The 14,894-nt window shown below is 63.3% G+C and overlaps 3 protein-coding genes across 11 annotated transcripts in view; all 3 read left to right on the top strand.

The window, feature by feature from the left end:
• ARHGAP39 (Rho GTPase activating protein 39) overlaps positions 1–7,382 on the top strand; it is a 108,017-nt gene extending 100,635 nt beyond the window's left edge. For all 6 annotated transcript variants that reach the window (XM_027599343.2, XM_027599302.2, XM_027599318.2 and 3 more), the window contains 5 exons: positions 2,807–2,880; positions 4,162–4,361; positions 5,073–5,164; positions 5,596–5,765; positions 5,849–7,382. In XM_027599343.2, the coding sequence (XP_027455144.1) occupies positions 2,807–2,880; positions 4,162–4,361; positions 5,073–5,164; positions 5,596–5,765; positions 5,849–6,043 (731 nt within the window). In that variant the 3' untranslated portion in view covers positions 6,044–7,382. The remainder of the gene's footprint in view (positions 1–2,806; positions 2,881–4,161; positions 4,362–5,072; positions 5,165–5,595; positions 5,766–5,848) is intronic.
• A 755-nt stretch (positions 7,383–8,137) lies between these two features.
• Positions 8,138–9,707, top strand: C4H8orf82 (chromosome 4 C8orf82 homolog). The gene is made up of 3 exons (XM_035727104.1): positions 8,138–8,316; positions 8,915–8,963; positions 9,227–9,707. Exons 1-3 carry the CDS (start codon positions 8,155–8,157, stop codon positions 9,670–9,672), a joined length of 657 nt encoding a protein of 218 aa, XP_035582997.1. The 5' UTR covers positions 8,138–8,154; the 3' UTR covers positions 9,673–9,707.
• Positions 9,708–9,764: 57 nt separating this feature from the next.
• On the top strand, positions 9,765–14,729 carry LRRC24 (leucine rich repeat containing 24). Of its 4 annotated transcripts, none has more exons than XM_035727103.1 (5): positions 9,765–10,110; positions 12,143–12,393; positions 12,547–12,825; positions 12,946–13,114; positions 13,774–14,729. In XM_035727103.1, exons 1-5 carry the CDS (start codon positions 9,795–9,797, stop codon positions 14,703–14,705), a joined length of 1,947 nt encoding a protein of 648 aa, XP_035582996.1. In that variant the 5' UTR covers positions 9,765–9,794; the 3' UTR covers positions 14,706–14,729. The 4 variants fall into 4 exon arrangements, with proteins under 4 accessions (XP_035582996.1, XP_035582995.1, XP_035582994.1 ...); XM_035727102.1 differs by having other exon boundaries at positions 12,110–12,393; XM_035727101.1 differs by having other exon boundaries at positions 12,059–12,393; positions 12,955–13,114.
• The last annotated feature ends 165 nt before the right edge of the window (positions 14,730–14,894 follow it).

Below are 14,894 nucleotides of genomic sequence, written 5' to 3'. Positions count from 1 at the left end.
CTTCCCCCACCAGCCCCGCCCTTCTCCTGGGCCCTGGCTCAAGACCTGCACCCCCATCCCACCACTGTCCAAGCTCCAGGGAAGCCCTATTAACCCAGGACTATGCCCTCCCTGCTGAGAGCTGTTGGTCTCACTGCTATTGTGTCAGCATCCCCTCCTGGCACCAGGGCTCTGGGACCAGCCCCAGCCCCACCTCTAGCACTTCCCCCAGACTCGGAACACAGCCCATTCTCTAAACATGCCCCACCTCTCGTTCTCTAATACCGTAACTCAACTGCGACGCCCCTTCCTCTGGGAAGCTGTCTGGCTGCATACTGCCCTTGGCAGGAGGGGGCAGCTGCTGTCCAGGATTCCCAGCTGCCCTTGGGCCACACCCATCTGGAACAGGAGTGGAAGGGGCTCTGAACTCCTGCTGGAGCCTGTCCGGGAGTCGGGTTGCAGCAGGGAGGTGGGCCTGGTGGGGCCGAGCAGGACACCATAGTCCAAGACTGTTGGGTAGTGAGGAGGGAGCTAGAAGCCCCAGGACCCCACAGTGTCAGCACCAAGAGGTGGCAGTGGCAGCTTCTAGCCACACCCAGCAACTTTTCAGGCTTAAAACCAGGGCTCAGGGGCACTGAGGCCCCAGGGCAGGTGTGGACTCCTGGCACAGCAGCATAGACTCTGGGAGAGCTGCTTCCGTCAGTCCCTCTGCAGGCCTCTATCTCCTCACCTATAAGACTGGGTATGGGTATGCCCTGGCGAGGCCGGGACAGGTCAGTGGACCTGAAGCAGAGTGCCCCACACCATCGTGAACGTCTCCCTGGGCTGGGCATGGGCACTGCACACCCTCCCAGGCATGCAGCAGACATCCCACAGTCAGGCCCGGGAAGCCACACCCGCGGCAGTACGGGGTGCAGGGGAGCTCCTGGGACTCGGGGCGCGCACAGCCTCAGTCCTGGTCCACCCACAAAAGCTGATAGCAGCTGCCATCTGCTGAGCTGTGCACCAGACTCCAAGGTCAGCCCTTCACGAGCACTTGTGGTCGGTGTCATCCCTGTCCCCGTCCTACAGGAGAGGAAGCTAAGGCCCAGAAAGGCTGCCTCGTGACCAGGTTCACCAACCGAGAGGTGGCAGCCCCAGGATCTTCAGATCACAGTCTGTTGGAGAGGCCCCCGAGACGGGAGGTCAGGGCGTATCTCTCTCACCCCAGGGAGGGGTAGGCACACTCCCAGTCTGCAGCCTGCTCCTTAATGCAAGGTGCTCCCTGGGCTCCTAGTGGCCAGTGGGCAGCCCAAGGCCCCCTTTGCCTTCCAGGTCCCCGGGAGCCTGCCAGGGAAGGCCACATGGGCCTGTGGCAGGTCCAGGTGCTGTGTCCTGAGCTCGCCTAGCAGAGGCTGCAGCTAGGACTCTGCCAGGGGTCTGCAGATCCCCTAGGGACCTGAAACAGATTCTCCAGGGAGAATGGGAAATGTTGGTTTTCACTTTTGATTACTTTAAAAAAGAATCCCTTTGCCACTTACAATAATAATACTGTTCTGTGATCGTTCAAAATGAAAAGATTTTCATGGGCTAAGCCATGCTTATGTTTTTCACACTGGGGTCCAAGGACCCCCACATGCTCAGTCCACAAGAAACTGCTTCCTTTAAAAGAAGACTGGGGTATTTGGGTTTGCGAGTTGGGTCTAGAGGCCTCCCTCTGACAGGTAGGCACTGGGGCAGTGGGCCCCAGGGCCAGAGCCTTCCAGAGAGGGTGCCAGTTCTGAGCTTGGAGGCACACATTCTGGCTTTTCTGTCTCTGTCGGCCCTTGACACCTTGGGCTGGATGGCCCCCTGGGCTTCGCCTCATTGTGTGTTCTTGGTCTCTTCTTGCTCCCTCTCCTTCCCTTCCCTTGCCTGGGCCGGGAAGGATGCCACACACATTTCAGACCCGCCCTGTGTGGGATCTCCTCCTCCACTGCCTCTCGCTTCTCTCTCCTTCCCCTCATTTCTGTATCTGGAGAACCTTCTGGCCGAGGTCCTTGCCCTCCTGGAGGCATCCCCCCATGACCACCAGCCAGAACTTCTACCAGGGCCGAGTTTTAGAAAAGCCCCCTCCCTTGAGAAAGGAGACCAGTCCTCTCCCTGCCACCTTCAGCCCTCGGGCAGAACCCAAAGGTGTCTTTCTGTGTAGTGGGCCTTCCAGTGACCCCCAGGCTTAGGACGTGGGGCATCCCCTCCATGCTCATCATCCTTCCACATGCCACCCGTCCCCTCGGCCTCCCCTTCCATAACTGCTGCCCAGGCAGCCCTCAGCTCAGAGGGATGGGGCTCTGCAGGCCGAGGCCCTCTCCCGCAGCCTGCTGGGGGCAGGGCTACAAGAGGGTTGGGGCTGCTGTCCAGCCAGCCAAAGCCCACTCAGTACTGGCCTCAGGCGGAGGGCACTGAGCACCTCTAGCCCTGTTGCCTATGGAAATGACCCTTCTTCGGGACTCCCCAGGGCTAGTCTGCAAGGGGAGCATGGGGTTTGGAGGCCCTGGGGCCCATGTCCTGCCCCGTCCCACCTCTGCCCTTCCTGGCGGTGGGGAAGCGTGGGTGGGCTGACAGAGGAGTCCCTTCCCAAGCCTGGCTCCCTGAGGTGAGGAAGTGCCCCTTGCCTTTCCGTGTTGGTTTCTGCTCTAAAGGATTTAGCCCAGGAGGGTGAGGACCCACTGCCCCCAGGCAAGTGGTAGGCAGGAGCCTGGCCAGGCCCCCATGGCTCTTGCAGGAGCCGCCTCTCCTGACCCCTCCTCCTGCTGCTTCTCTTGGCCACACGTCCACACCACGCCAACCAGCACCCGTTCTCTTCCAGGGGTGGCGATAAGCACATATGCCAAGTACTGTTACCACAAGCTGCAGAAGGCGGCCCTGACTGGGGCTAAGAAGGTATGAGCTTCCCCCAGGACAGCCGGGTGTGGGTGGGTAGGCTGTGCTGGTGACACCCAGATGGGGTTCGGAGGAAGGCCTGGACAGGCAGCCCTCACATCCTGGGGAATGCCCTGCCCTCCTTGAACGCAGCCGGCTGGGGCTGGGGGAGGTGGAGGCTCACAGTACAGAAGGTGCTCCAGAGAGCCCACTGAGGCAGCCAGGGAAGGCCTCGGGCAGGGGCTGCACCGCAGGTTCAGGAGCCAGTGCAAAGGGGCATGTGGCTAGGCCAGGGCCCCAGGGTGTAACCCAAGTGTGGGTACCAGGCCTGCCACTGTCGGGCTGGTGCAGTGAGGTGCAAAGGAGAGGCACAGCCCGTGAGCAGGCCTAGAAACAGCCCTTCTCAGCGGGGACCCTCACCCTGGCAGACTGCCCCTGGACCCAGGGGAGGCCAAGCCTTGGACTGCAGGGCAGGCTCAGGAGACCATGTGCCCCTTCACTCACACTGGGCCACCCACCTGGCCAAGAGCCCAGACCCATCACAGGGCTCCTCCCACACTGGCAGCCAGGGTGGGGCAGATGGGCAGGTGGTCCTCTCTGACACCCGTTCTGCCACTGGGCCTTCTTAGTGCCTGCCAGAGCTCTGTAGCCACACGCCTCCCACAGCCCCTCTAGAGAACAGGCCTGTCACTCCAGACAGCTGCACCTTGTTCCCTGGTCTTAGGATGTGTGGCTCTTGGCCCTCTTCCCCTCTGTCCCCCGCTCCCCTTCAGCCCCTCACCCCCAGCCAGGAAGCCCCTCGGGCCCTCCTGGGTCTGACCCTTCCCCCACTGTCCCAGAGCCTGGCTGTCCCTCCCCTAGTCCGCCCCCTAATTCACTGCTCTAGCCCTGCCGCCGGGAGCTGCTGTCCTACCTCAGGCTTCTCCCCTCACCTCCACCCCAGGTGGTCTCACATGGTTCAGCTCAGCCAGCCTGGCCCCTCTATGGCCCCAGGCAGCTCTCATTCCAGGGGTCACTCCCACCTTCCTCCTGTGTGACCAGTGGGGCCACCTGAAGATTTAGGACATTGTAGGTGGCCCAGCAGGGTGCCCCTCCCCCAGGGAGGTGGGGACCAGGGAGCTGGGGTGCCCCTAGCTCTTTCTAGGCAGGCGCCTGGAGTTACCAGGGGTGAGAGGACAAGGGGAGAGGGGGAGGGTGGCCAAGCCAGGGACAGCCCTGGCAGGGGTGCGGGGGTGGGGGAGGGAAGGCTGGGAGCAGGGCGGCGGAACCACACCAGGACAGAGAGCTGGGCTGTCTTTGCAGGGGCTGAAGAAGCCCAACGTGGAGGAGATCCGGCATGCCAAGAATGCTGTGTTCAGCCCGTCCATGTTTGGCAGTGCACTTCAGGAGGTCATGAGCATGCAGAAGGAGCGGTACCCTGATCGGCAGCTGCCCTGGGTACAGACACGTCTATCTGAGGAGGTGCTAGCGCTCAACGGTGACCAGACGGAAGGCATCTTCAGGTGCCCCGCAACCTGGGCCCTGGGTGTGGGGGCCTTGGGTGTCTCCACTGTGTCTCAGGCAGGCACCATCAGGCACCAGGACCACTGGGCCGACTTCCATGCCCCAGCCTTGGGTTTTGGGGCCAGGAGACCCATGCCCCTGCCTGGGAATAACCAGAGAGGCCCCCCCACAAGAAGCCATCATGTGGGCGGGGAGAGACACCCCGGAGCAAATGGAAGGGCCACTATCAACCGGGAAAGGCAGGGCAGGGCCCCATCCTTAGGAGCCAAGCCAGAGAATCATCCCCCTGAACGGCAGCATGCCTGAACTTAGGAGGGTCGGCCAGGGACAGTGCCTCTGTAAAAATGGCCACCAGGGCCCCAGAGGGCACTTGGACGGTAACCTTTGGCAGGGCCTGAGACGTGAGCCTGGAAAGACACCCCAGCAGCAGCCAGCAGCTGCTGCTCACCTGTGAATAGGGATGATAGTCTCTGCCCCATGGGGAGTATAGCACAAGGCCTGCTGTCAAGACTCACCTAACTACCCAAGCCCCCCCGGGGGGGGGGGGTGACAGGCTTGGGGGTCTGAGCCTCAGCGGCCCTGCTGATAATGGCATCCGCCTGGGGGTGGCCAGCAGAGGGAAGAGGGACAGCATGGGGGAGGGGTCTGGCCTGGCCGAGGCTGCATGGGGGAGGGGTCTTCCTCCGTGTGACCCACCCTGTGCTCCACAGAGTCCCTGGGGACATTGATGAGGTGAACGCCCTGAAGCTGCAGGTAGACCAGTGGAAGGTGCCCACAGGCCTGGAGGACCCCCACGTCCCTGGTGAGCCTCCATTCCCTAGGAGCTGAAGCAGGCCTGCTCCAGGCAGTTGGAACATTTGGGCGCCCCCTTATTCCCCCAGCGATGTCATGGCGATGTCATGGCTCCCAGTCCATTTCTAGCACAGACAACCCCTCCCATCATGCAGTCTCCTGGGGGCCCTTCTTCCAGCCTAGCCTGCCGCTCTCCTGCACTCCCTGCATGAGCCCCCAGCACCCCTAGGGTCAGTCCAGGCCCCCAGGAGCACCAACACGCCAGGGTCTGGGCCTTGCCAGTCTGCCCGACACTCCCGCTCTCACGCCGCACGCTGCCCCTACCCTGTGTCGCCCTAACCCGCTGACCACTCCACGGCTCCCGCCCAGCCCAGGGGAGCCCGCCCAGCCGGCTGTGCTGAGCACCCTGCCCCGCCCCCCCCGCCCGCGCTGTGTCCGCAGCTTCGCTGCTGAAGCTGTGGTATCGGGAGCTGGAGGAGCCCCTGATCCCGCACGAGTTCTACGAGCAGTGCATCGCGCACTACGAGAACCCCGAGGCCGCCGTGGCCGTGGTGCACGCGCTCCCCCGCATCAACCGCCTGGTGCTGTGCTACCTCATCCGCTTCCTCCAGGTACGCGGCGGGGCACGCCCCCACCCCTCCAGGGCACCCCTCACGCGCGGGGCCCGGCCCACCCTCCTGTCCCCTCTGCGCAGGTGTTCGTGCAGCCCGCCAACGTGGCCATCACCAAGATGGACGTCAGCAACCTGGCCATGGTGATGGCGCCCAACTGCCTGCGCTGCCGATCGGACGACCCGCGCGTCATCTTCGAGAACACTCGCAAGGAGATGTCGTTCCTGCGCGTGCTCATCCAGCACCTGGACACCAGCTTCATGGAGGGCGTGCTATAGCACGTGGACCCCAAGGACCGAGGGTGGGGACAGAGCCAAGCTCGGGTGCGCCTGGGCAGGGGAGCACGCGGGGAGGGGGGAGGGAACGCCCCAGCCGCGGAGGCAGCATGCCAGGCCCCGCCCATGCCCGCCCCAGCCCTGGAAGCCCCCAACTTTCCCACCCAGGCCCTTGGCCTGAGGACGCAGCCGGGGCAGAGGGCGAGTGGGAAGAGCGCCTCTGGGCCCCCTCCCACCGCGCCGCCTAGTGGCCCGTTCCTTGGGCACCGCTTCGCCCACCGCCGGCCGGCCAGCCCCGAGAAAGTGCCTTCTGTTTCCTGGAGCCAAGTGACACTGCCCCTCCCGGCCGGCCTGAGAGCACACACCGCCCTCCCCCGGAGTGAGCTGCCTCGCTGGGGCTCCTGCGCTCAGCCTGGCCCTGGCCTGGCCCCTGCCCGGCTGCGCCTCTTTCCTCTGCCCCGCACTTCTCCTCGGTCTCCTTCCTGGCCTGTAGCCTCCAACACCCCGCACACCCCACCCGCACCCCGCCACCTGTGGCCTCCATCGTCGAGACTGCACAGGAGTTGGGGGCCCCAGGGCACTGGGCTGTCCATCACCAGAGCAGGGCCCGGCAGGCTCACTCTGGGTGGGGAGGGGCCCCCAAACCAAAGTCCTCTGGGGTGGGGGGCAGGGTTGGGCAGGCATTCTTGGGGCAGGGTGGGGGAGGGGCAAGAGTATTTTTTCTTCATGTAACTATAAATTCAGATTCTATCCAGCACACCAACCCGCCTGTGTATAAAGATATAGAGGGAAAGATATAAGAACTAAATTTGCTAATGACATAGTTTTAACCCAAATGCTATTTATCTCTGAGCCGTCCTAGCCTGTCCTCTGTGCAGAGCAAGTTGATATCACTCCATCATTTTCTTCGCCACTTTCTTGGCTTCTGACCAAAAACCAAACCCTGCCCCATCCCCACGTGGGACCTGCAGTTGAAGAGGGAAGGGACCCCAAGCTGGGGAACCAGGGAACGCCCAGGATTCCTCAAGGCCAGAGCTGGGGGTAGGAGGTACCTAGACTCTCAGTTTGTACATTTTCCATTTTGGAATTTTGAGTTCCAATTGTTAAACTTAATTTCTCCCCAGTTTATATATATATATATATATTTTTTTTAGAGTTGAGTTTTTATTTATTATTAAAAACAAAAAAGCCCAGCCCTACCGCTGCCCGGGTGTCCCCTGAGGTAGCATCCTCAGTCGGGTGGTCTCCGGGCCTGGGATGGACGGCCCGGCCACAGACTCTCGCTCTGACGCATGGACTCAAGAGGTGACAACACTTTGTGTGAATAAAATACATATGGACACTTGTGAGCCACGGTCAATGCCTGTCGCCTCGTGCTCTTCCAGTTGCTTCAGAAGTCTGGGTTGGGGGTTGGGCAGCCCACTACTGCAGCCAGCCTGTTGCTAGTATGGTCACCTAGGTGGACAGGCCAGGGGAGAGTGGGGGAATGGAGAGAGCGCGTAGGGGTGGGGCTGTAAGCAAGGCTGTTTCCTGGGAATGGGGGAGAGGTGATGAGCCAGGGAGGGGGCACCAGCTGGGTGTTGGGCCCCCCTACGCCGTCTGCGGCCACCGGGGGTATGTGTCGACCCCTAAGTCCCCGCCCGTTTGCACAGGGAGTGGGCTTTTTGTGACGCGTCCTACCCCCAATCTGCCATAGGTTCTAGGCAGAGTGTTTATTCAGTAACTAGTTGAAAATGCAGACACAGCCCAGCCAAACTGGCTTTCTCTGAGGGGTACCTCGCCCACGTGCCGGCGGCCAGGCTCCGACGGCGGAGGGACAGAGCCTGCCTTCCTGCCAGGGCCTCGCTCCCAGGGCGTCCCCTCACTCCTGAATCCGTCTGCACCCCCGTATCACATCCACACCCCGCTGTCTGGCGGTCTCGTCCGCTATCCCTTCCCCAGCGGGACATCAGGGCGGGCCGCTCCTGCCGTCCGGGAATCCGGTGCGCCCAGGGAAAGCGAGCTCCGCGCTAGTGCCCGGAACCCGAAGTGTGAGGCCGCAGTCGCCGGGGGATGCGTGTTCACGCAGCGCCAGCCCCGCGTGACCGGCCCGCCGCTTCCGGCGCCGGAGGAAGATGTGGCAGGCATGCGGAGCGCTCCGGACCGGCGCCCTGGCCTTGGCGCGGTCCCCGGGGACCCGGGCCTGCGGTGGAGGCGGGGACATCTCCTACACGCAGGGCCAGGCCCCAGAGCCCCGGACGCGAGAATATTTTTATTACGTGGATCATCAGGGCCAGGTGGGCCTGGAGCGGGGCCTGAGGGGGCGCATCTGTAAGAGAGGTGGGGTCGGAGGGAGGGCCCCTGCGAGGGGCGGGGTCTCTGAGGTAAGTGAACGTGACTGCTGAGCTGGGTCAACGAGCTGGAGAGATTGGGGCGTCGGGCCTCAGCCCCAGAGGGGTCGGACCCCCAGCAGCCAACCTACCACACGCAGTTGCAGCTGCGTCTCGCGCGCTCTACATCCCCAGATCCTGCCCCTCCCTGCGGTCCCCGGCCCCCGGGGCCGCCCTGATTTGCAAGCCCTGGCGGGTGGAAGCAAGTCGGGGAGCCTCCGCGGAGGAGGTGGCACACTCAATTAGAAACTTGAGGAAGGGAGAGGTACGGGGAAAGCATGGCAGCTCAGGCACCAGCACGGCCCGGAGTGCGGCGTCGATGCGGGAATGTCGGTAGGACCCCCGGTTTACTTTGCATTCGCCTCTCTGCACACGGTGTGTACACACGAGCAAGGGAAGCGGACACTAGCCTCAGCTCAGGCCTGCCCAATGCCTCCCCCGCCCTGGGGCCGACTCTGGCTCCCAGCTGGGACTCATGGGCAATGGCTTGCCCCTCTGTCCGCAGCTTTTCCTGGATGACTCCAAAATGAAGAACTTCATCACCTGCTTCAAAGGTACCGCTGCACCCTCTTACCCACCTTCTGTCTCCCTTCGGCAAGGCCCTGGTGGGCTCTGCTCCCCAGCCTCCCCACTGGCCCGCCCGAAGCAGAGGACTGGGCATCCTGCGCACAAGAGTCCTGCTGTCCAGAGTGAGGCCAAAGTGGTGGGCCGACGAGCGGTGCCAGCCCTTGGCGTTGCCCAGGGCAAGCCGTTTGCCTGGGGGAGCGGGGCCCCGTGTAGACTGGCATGGTAAGCAACCGCGCCCCTTCACCTCCAGACCCACAGTTCCTGGTCACCTTCTTCTCCCGCCTGAGACCCAACCGCAGCGGTCGCTACGAGGCCTCTTTCCCCTTCCTCTCGCCCTGCGGCAGGGAGCGCAATTTCCTGCGCTGCGAAGACCGGCCCGTGGTCTTCACGCACCTGCTGGCCTCGGGCCCCGGGCCCCCGCTTCTCTCCTACTGCGGCGGCGGTGAGGCCCTGGCCGTGCCCTTCGAGCCGGCGCGTCTGCTGCCCCTGGCAGCCAATGGGCGCCTCTACCACCCGGCGCCGGAGCGTGCGGGCGGCGTGGGCCTGGTACGCTCAGCCCTGGCCTTCGAGCTTAGCGCCTGCTTCGAGTATCCGCCCGGCGCGTCCGCGCTGCCCTCGCACGTACGCTGGCAAGGCCGCCGCCTCGCCCTCACCATGGACCTGGCCCCGCTGCTGCTCGCCACCCCGCGGCCCTGAGCCGTAGGTGCCCCTGGCCGCCCGCCACCCCCCCCCGCCCCGCCCCGCGGTCCTGCCCCCCTCCCCGCGAGGTCCCGGCCGCGCATCGCTGCGCACGCGCACCCAAAGAGCGCGCCGGCCGAATGCGCGTGCGCGGCACAGGTGCACCGCGGCCCGGGCGGCTCGGCGCTGTCCGAGGTGCTGCCGCGTCCGTGGCCTCGACCGCGAGGAGGGGCGGGGTCGCGGGCCCTTCTGCTCCCTCCCCACACCTCGGGCCTGGGGCGTCCTTTGGTTTGGCCCTCGCTCACTGGGGCGGGCCGGGGAGGCCGGGCCGGAGGCGCGGGGGCTCCAGTGCGCGTGCGCGTGCGCGAGCGGCGCCCGCCCCTCCCCCGCCCGGCGCTGCTCAGTGGGCCGGGGCGCCGCGGGCTCGGCGGGGGAGCCGCGCCGCGGGAGTGTCAGGTGAGGGGGCGCCCGACCCGAGGTCAGCGGGCATGGGGGCGGGATCGGGGGCCTTTCCGGCTCTGTACCCCACGCGCACCGAGAAGGGGAGGAGACCTGGCAGGGACCACGCCCTGCCCTGAACTGGCTCAGGACAGACCCGCGCTGGAGGGGGTGCAGGTGACACCGTGGGGGGAATCGAGGCACGCGGCTCAGGCACTGAACCCGAGGGGGTCGCAGGGCTTCCTCGCCCCTCCAGTCCCCGCACAGATGGGCGCCCTGGAGACGGTGACAGCCAACGCAGAATCCTGTGTGTGACGCCCCGCCCCCTGCCCAACCGGATTAGAGAGCTGTCCGCTGGGTAAAAGGCTTTCTGGGCTGGCCTCCTCTGCTCTTCCCGCCTGGGCCCTCATCCCTGCTCAGGCCGGCCCTTTTATTCCAATCAGTGTCTAGGGGGTGTCCCTGTGAACCGCAGTGCCTTGAATCCTAAGGAGGAAGCCAAGAAGCTCCTCTACTTAAGAGGACTTGCCGCTGGAGGCTGGGTGGGCAAGCCCTGGGCCAGCGCTTTGGCTCAGGGAAATGGATCCCAGGAGCCCAGAGTATGCCTTCAGGTCCTTGGGGTTCACACATATCCGGAGACACCTGGGAACTGCCTCTGCCTGGGCCAAAGCTATATTCCATTAAAATTTTTGCTGTGCCTACCTCATTTCTAGTGACTTTAAATAATCATGTGAGTTGCAATTTAGAGCAAGATTTGAGCAGACACCAAGGCCCCTTGGTCCGTTTCCACATGACTCACTCTTGCTAGCAGGGAGACTTGGTAAACAGGCAGGTGTTCAGAGCGGGACCCTTTGAGGAAGGGCTGGAGGCTGGATGACAGCACACCCTCAGCTTTGCTATCCCTAGTTCCAGACTAGCTGGCTTCTCGGCCCAAGTCCCCACCTTTAAAACTGGACTTACTGTGCCTGGAACTAGTCCCAGGCCTCCCCATCTCTCTAGGATCACAGGTGCATGTGCATAAATCCCAAACACACTATATATTCCCTCACAATTTAGGAGGTCACTGCTTCCAAAGCCCACTTGGGAAACTACCCTAGAAACCCAGTTGGTGGCCCAAGGCCCCTCTTTTACAACGCAGCTGTTCCAGAGCCCCCCCCCCCCAAAAAAAACAGAAGCAACTTGCTGGGAGCCAGCAGGGAGAACATAGGCCATTTCCTATTGTGTGCCACATCCCCCAATTGTCTAACAAGTTCCCTGAGAAATACCCCTAATTCTCTGCAAGCTGTTCCACCCACTCTCACCCCCAGGAGGGCAGGGGCAGGGGCTGGATAAAGCCATGCTTGCATTTTCCTATGGCTGGTGGCTCCCAGATTAGTTCTGCCCATGTTAACCATCAAGATACATCAGGTGGATCCCAGGGTCGGGGAACACAGCATGAGTCCTAGGGAGAAAAGGACTAGACAATGCTGGGTCAGGGTTGGGTGAAGACAAGGACACTGGCAGTGTGGGGCCTGGGGCCTTGTGTTGGGGGCACAAGACTTCTGTTATGGACTCAGCTTTTGGAGGTCTCACAGAGAGGAGTCCATGTGGACAAGGGGAAATGTCTTCCCAGAGCCTGTTCTTCCTCTTCTAGCCTGTGCTTGGGTAATGGGCTTCACCACCTCACCTTGCACTAGCCTCTTGCACCTTAGATTCGAGTGGCCAGTTGCTAGAATGTAGAGGGAAGCCGGATCCAGACGTCCATACGCACGAGTAGGAAGCCCCTTACAGTGCCAGGGAGATAGATGGGAAGAGAAGAGAGTTCGGGCAGGGCTGACTCTCCCCACATGGCCTGTGTAGTAAGACTAAGAATAGTGGAAATTCCAAATTGAAAGCTGATGCCCCAGATCTTCATGACTGTTTTTATAAAGGAGGGAAACCAACTTTTTTTTTTTTAATCAGTTGCTTGAACTGATTTATAACTTTTCAGAAACTAGACACAAGCTGTGGGCCTCCATCATGTCCTTCTCTGGCTCTCAAGTGTTAGGGGCAGGCCTGCCAACCTGTGTTTCAGGAGGCACATCACATCCGGGGTGGACTATAAGGAAGCCCGTCAGGAGGTTGCAGCTTCGTGGCCCGCGGCCGGTCCCGCGGGAGATGGCCCCGGGCGCGCCCACACTGCTGCTGCTGTGGCTGCTGTGGTTCCCCGACTTCCCGGCCCGCGCTGCCGGCTGCCCGGCCGCCTGCCGCTGCTACAGCGCCACGGTGGAGTGCGGCGCCCTGCGGCTGCGCGTCGTCCCGCCCGGAATTCCACCTGGGACGCAGGTGGGCACCGCGTGGGGCCACTGGGCCGCGGAGCAGAGGTGCCCGCGACACGGAGGGAGGGCTGTGTGAGCGTCCCTGTGGGTGCTGGAGCGCCCTAGGGAAGAGGGAGACTCCCTCAGAGGCGTGAATACCCTCCTTCCCTCCGGCCCGCAGACGCTGTTCCTGCAGGACAACAGCATCGCGCGCCTGGAACCGGGTGTACTGGCGCCTCTCGCAGCCCTGCGCCGTCTCTACCTGCACAATAACAGCCTGCGCGCCCTGGAGCCAGGCGCCTTCCGCGCGCAGTCACGCCTGCTAGAGCTAGCGCTCACCGGCAACCGGCTGCGTGGCTTGCGAGTTGGCGCTTTCACCGGCCTGGCCCAGCTCCGTGCGCTCTACCTGGCTGGTAACCAGCTAGGGCAGCTGCTGGATTTCACCTTCCTGCACCTACCGGTGAGGGGGTTAGGTGGGCTAGGGGTAGTGAAAGGGAGAAAAGTCAACCCAGTCTATCCTGCTAGGAAGGGATCCTGTGTCCCAGGGCCTTTCCCTGATGATCTGCTGTCCTTCCTTCAGCGACTGCAGGAGCTGCACCTGCAGGAAAACAGCATTGAGCTGCTGGAGGACCAGGCCCTGGCCGGGCTCTCCTCATTGGCACTGCTGGACCTCAGCAGGAATCAACTGGGCACCATCAGCCGTGAGGCCCTACAGCCCCTGGCCAGCCTGCAGGTCCTGCGCCTCACAGGTACCTCCTTCCGGGGGGAAGGGATCTCATGCAAAGCTTTATTCCCTGGCCACAGGGGTGGCAGTAGGAAACAGGCTCAGGTGTGGAGGGGACTTTTGATTTCAGTGGCTCTGAATTGCAGACCATCCAGGAGCACTCTGGAGGGCCATGCCACCACCTGCACCCATGGGAGAAGTCTGATAGGAATGGGGGTGCTGGAAGGGACACAGCTCAGGGAACTTGCCTAATGAAGACAGAAAAGGTAGAAATCCCTGGAAAGAGTTGAGGGGCTTACACTTGCACACTTTGGGGCTATCAGGGCAGGCAGGCAGAAACTGGAAGGATGAAACTAGGGCTGGCATTCCAGGACACAGCACCTGAAGACAAGGCTGACAGGACCTGCAAGGTTTCAGTGCTGTAGGATGTCTATGTGGACACCAAGCTTCCCCAAAAATAATGGGACTTGTTGCAGAGACTTCAGAGGAGTAGAGGCTTTCTTAGAAATTAGAGATCTGGAACATGCATCACAGAACTGAAGAGGGAGGGAAGAGCGTGCCCACACTCCACGGAGCTTGGGGTCAGAGAAGAGGCTGCAGGGGCGCCCTGTGGGAGATAGGAAAGGGGCTCCTGTTCTGGCCAACCACCCCTGAGCTACCAGCCCGCCACTGCTCTGCCCACAGAGAACCCATGGCGCTGTGACTGTGCCCTGCATTGGCTGGGAGCATGGATCAAGGAGGGCGGCCAGCGGCTGCTCAGCTCCAGGGACAAGAAGATAATGTGTGCAGAGCCCCCGCGCCTGGCACTTCAAAGTCTCCTGGACATATCTGGCAGTAGCCTCATCTGCATCCCACCGTCTGTACACGTGGAGCCGCTGGAGGTGACAGCCAACCTGGGGGAGGACCTGCGGGTTGCCTGCCAAGCTTCCGGCTACCCGCAGCCCCTGGTGACCTGGAGAAAGGTGGCCCAGCCTCGCGAAGGGCAGCGACGGGCTCAGATCCAGCCAGACGGCGGGGCGCCGCGCCCAGGCGGGCCCGGCGCCTCCGACACGGGCAGCGGCATGCTCTTCCTCACCAACATCACCCTGGCCCACGCTGGCAAGTACGAGTGCGAGGCCTCCAACGCCGGCGGCGCCGCCCGCGTGCCCTTCCAGCTCCTGGTCAACCTGTCCCAGCAGCAGCAGCAGCTGCAGCGGGCGCCCCCGCCGCCCCCGCACGCCGGCCCCGTCAGCCACGAGCCCCTGCACGAGGCGGGCAGCATGGCCTTCCGCGCCCTGGGCCTGGCCACGCAGACGGCCATCGCAGCCGCCATCGCGCTCCTCGCGCTCACGGCGCTGCTGCTGGCGACCATGATCTGCCGCCGCCGGCGCAAGCGGAAAAAGGCGCCGGGGCCGCCGGGGGAGGGCGCGCTGTTCGTCAACGACTACTCGGATGGGCCCTGCACCTTCGCGCAGCTCGAGGAGCTCCGCGACGAGCGAGGCCACGAGATGTTCGTCATCGACCGCTCCAAGCCGCTCTTCGCAGAGGGCCCGACGGAGGCGGCCGACGGCGCGGCGACCGGGCCGGCGCAGGGCCTCCCGCTGCAGCCGCCCGCAGCCTATGAAATTCACTGCTGAGCGGGGGGGGCCTAGAGGGGCGGGCGGGCGCGCGCGGATGACGTCGGCCTCGCGGACTGGCCGGCCCGCGGGCTCGCCCCGCGCATGCTCCAGCGCAGTCAGTAAAGGCTAGAAGCTGCGCAGTGTGCGGCGAGCCGTGTGTGGGGTCCGGGGCCCCGAGGGCGTGGCGCAGGCACCTGCGGACCCCCA

Source organism: Zalophus californianus, chromosome 4 (genome assembly GCF_009762305.2).
Source record: "Zalophus californianus isolate mZalCal1 chromosome 4, mZalCal1.pri.v2, whole genome shotgun sequence".
Classification (NCBI taxonomy): Eukaryota; Metazoa; Chordata; class Mammalia; order Carnivora; family Otariidae; genus Zalophus; species Zalophus californianus.
This window is presented reverse-complemented; position numbering and strand designations above follow the sequence as displayed.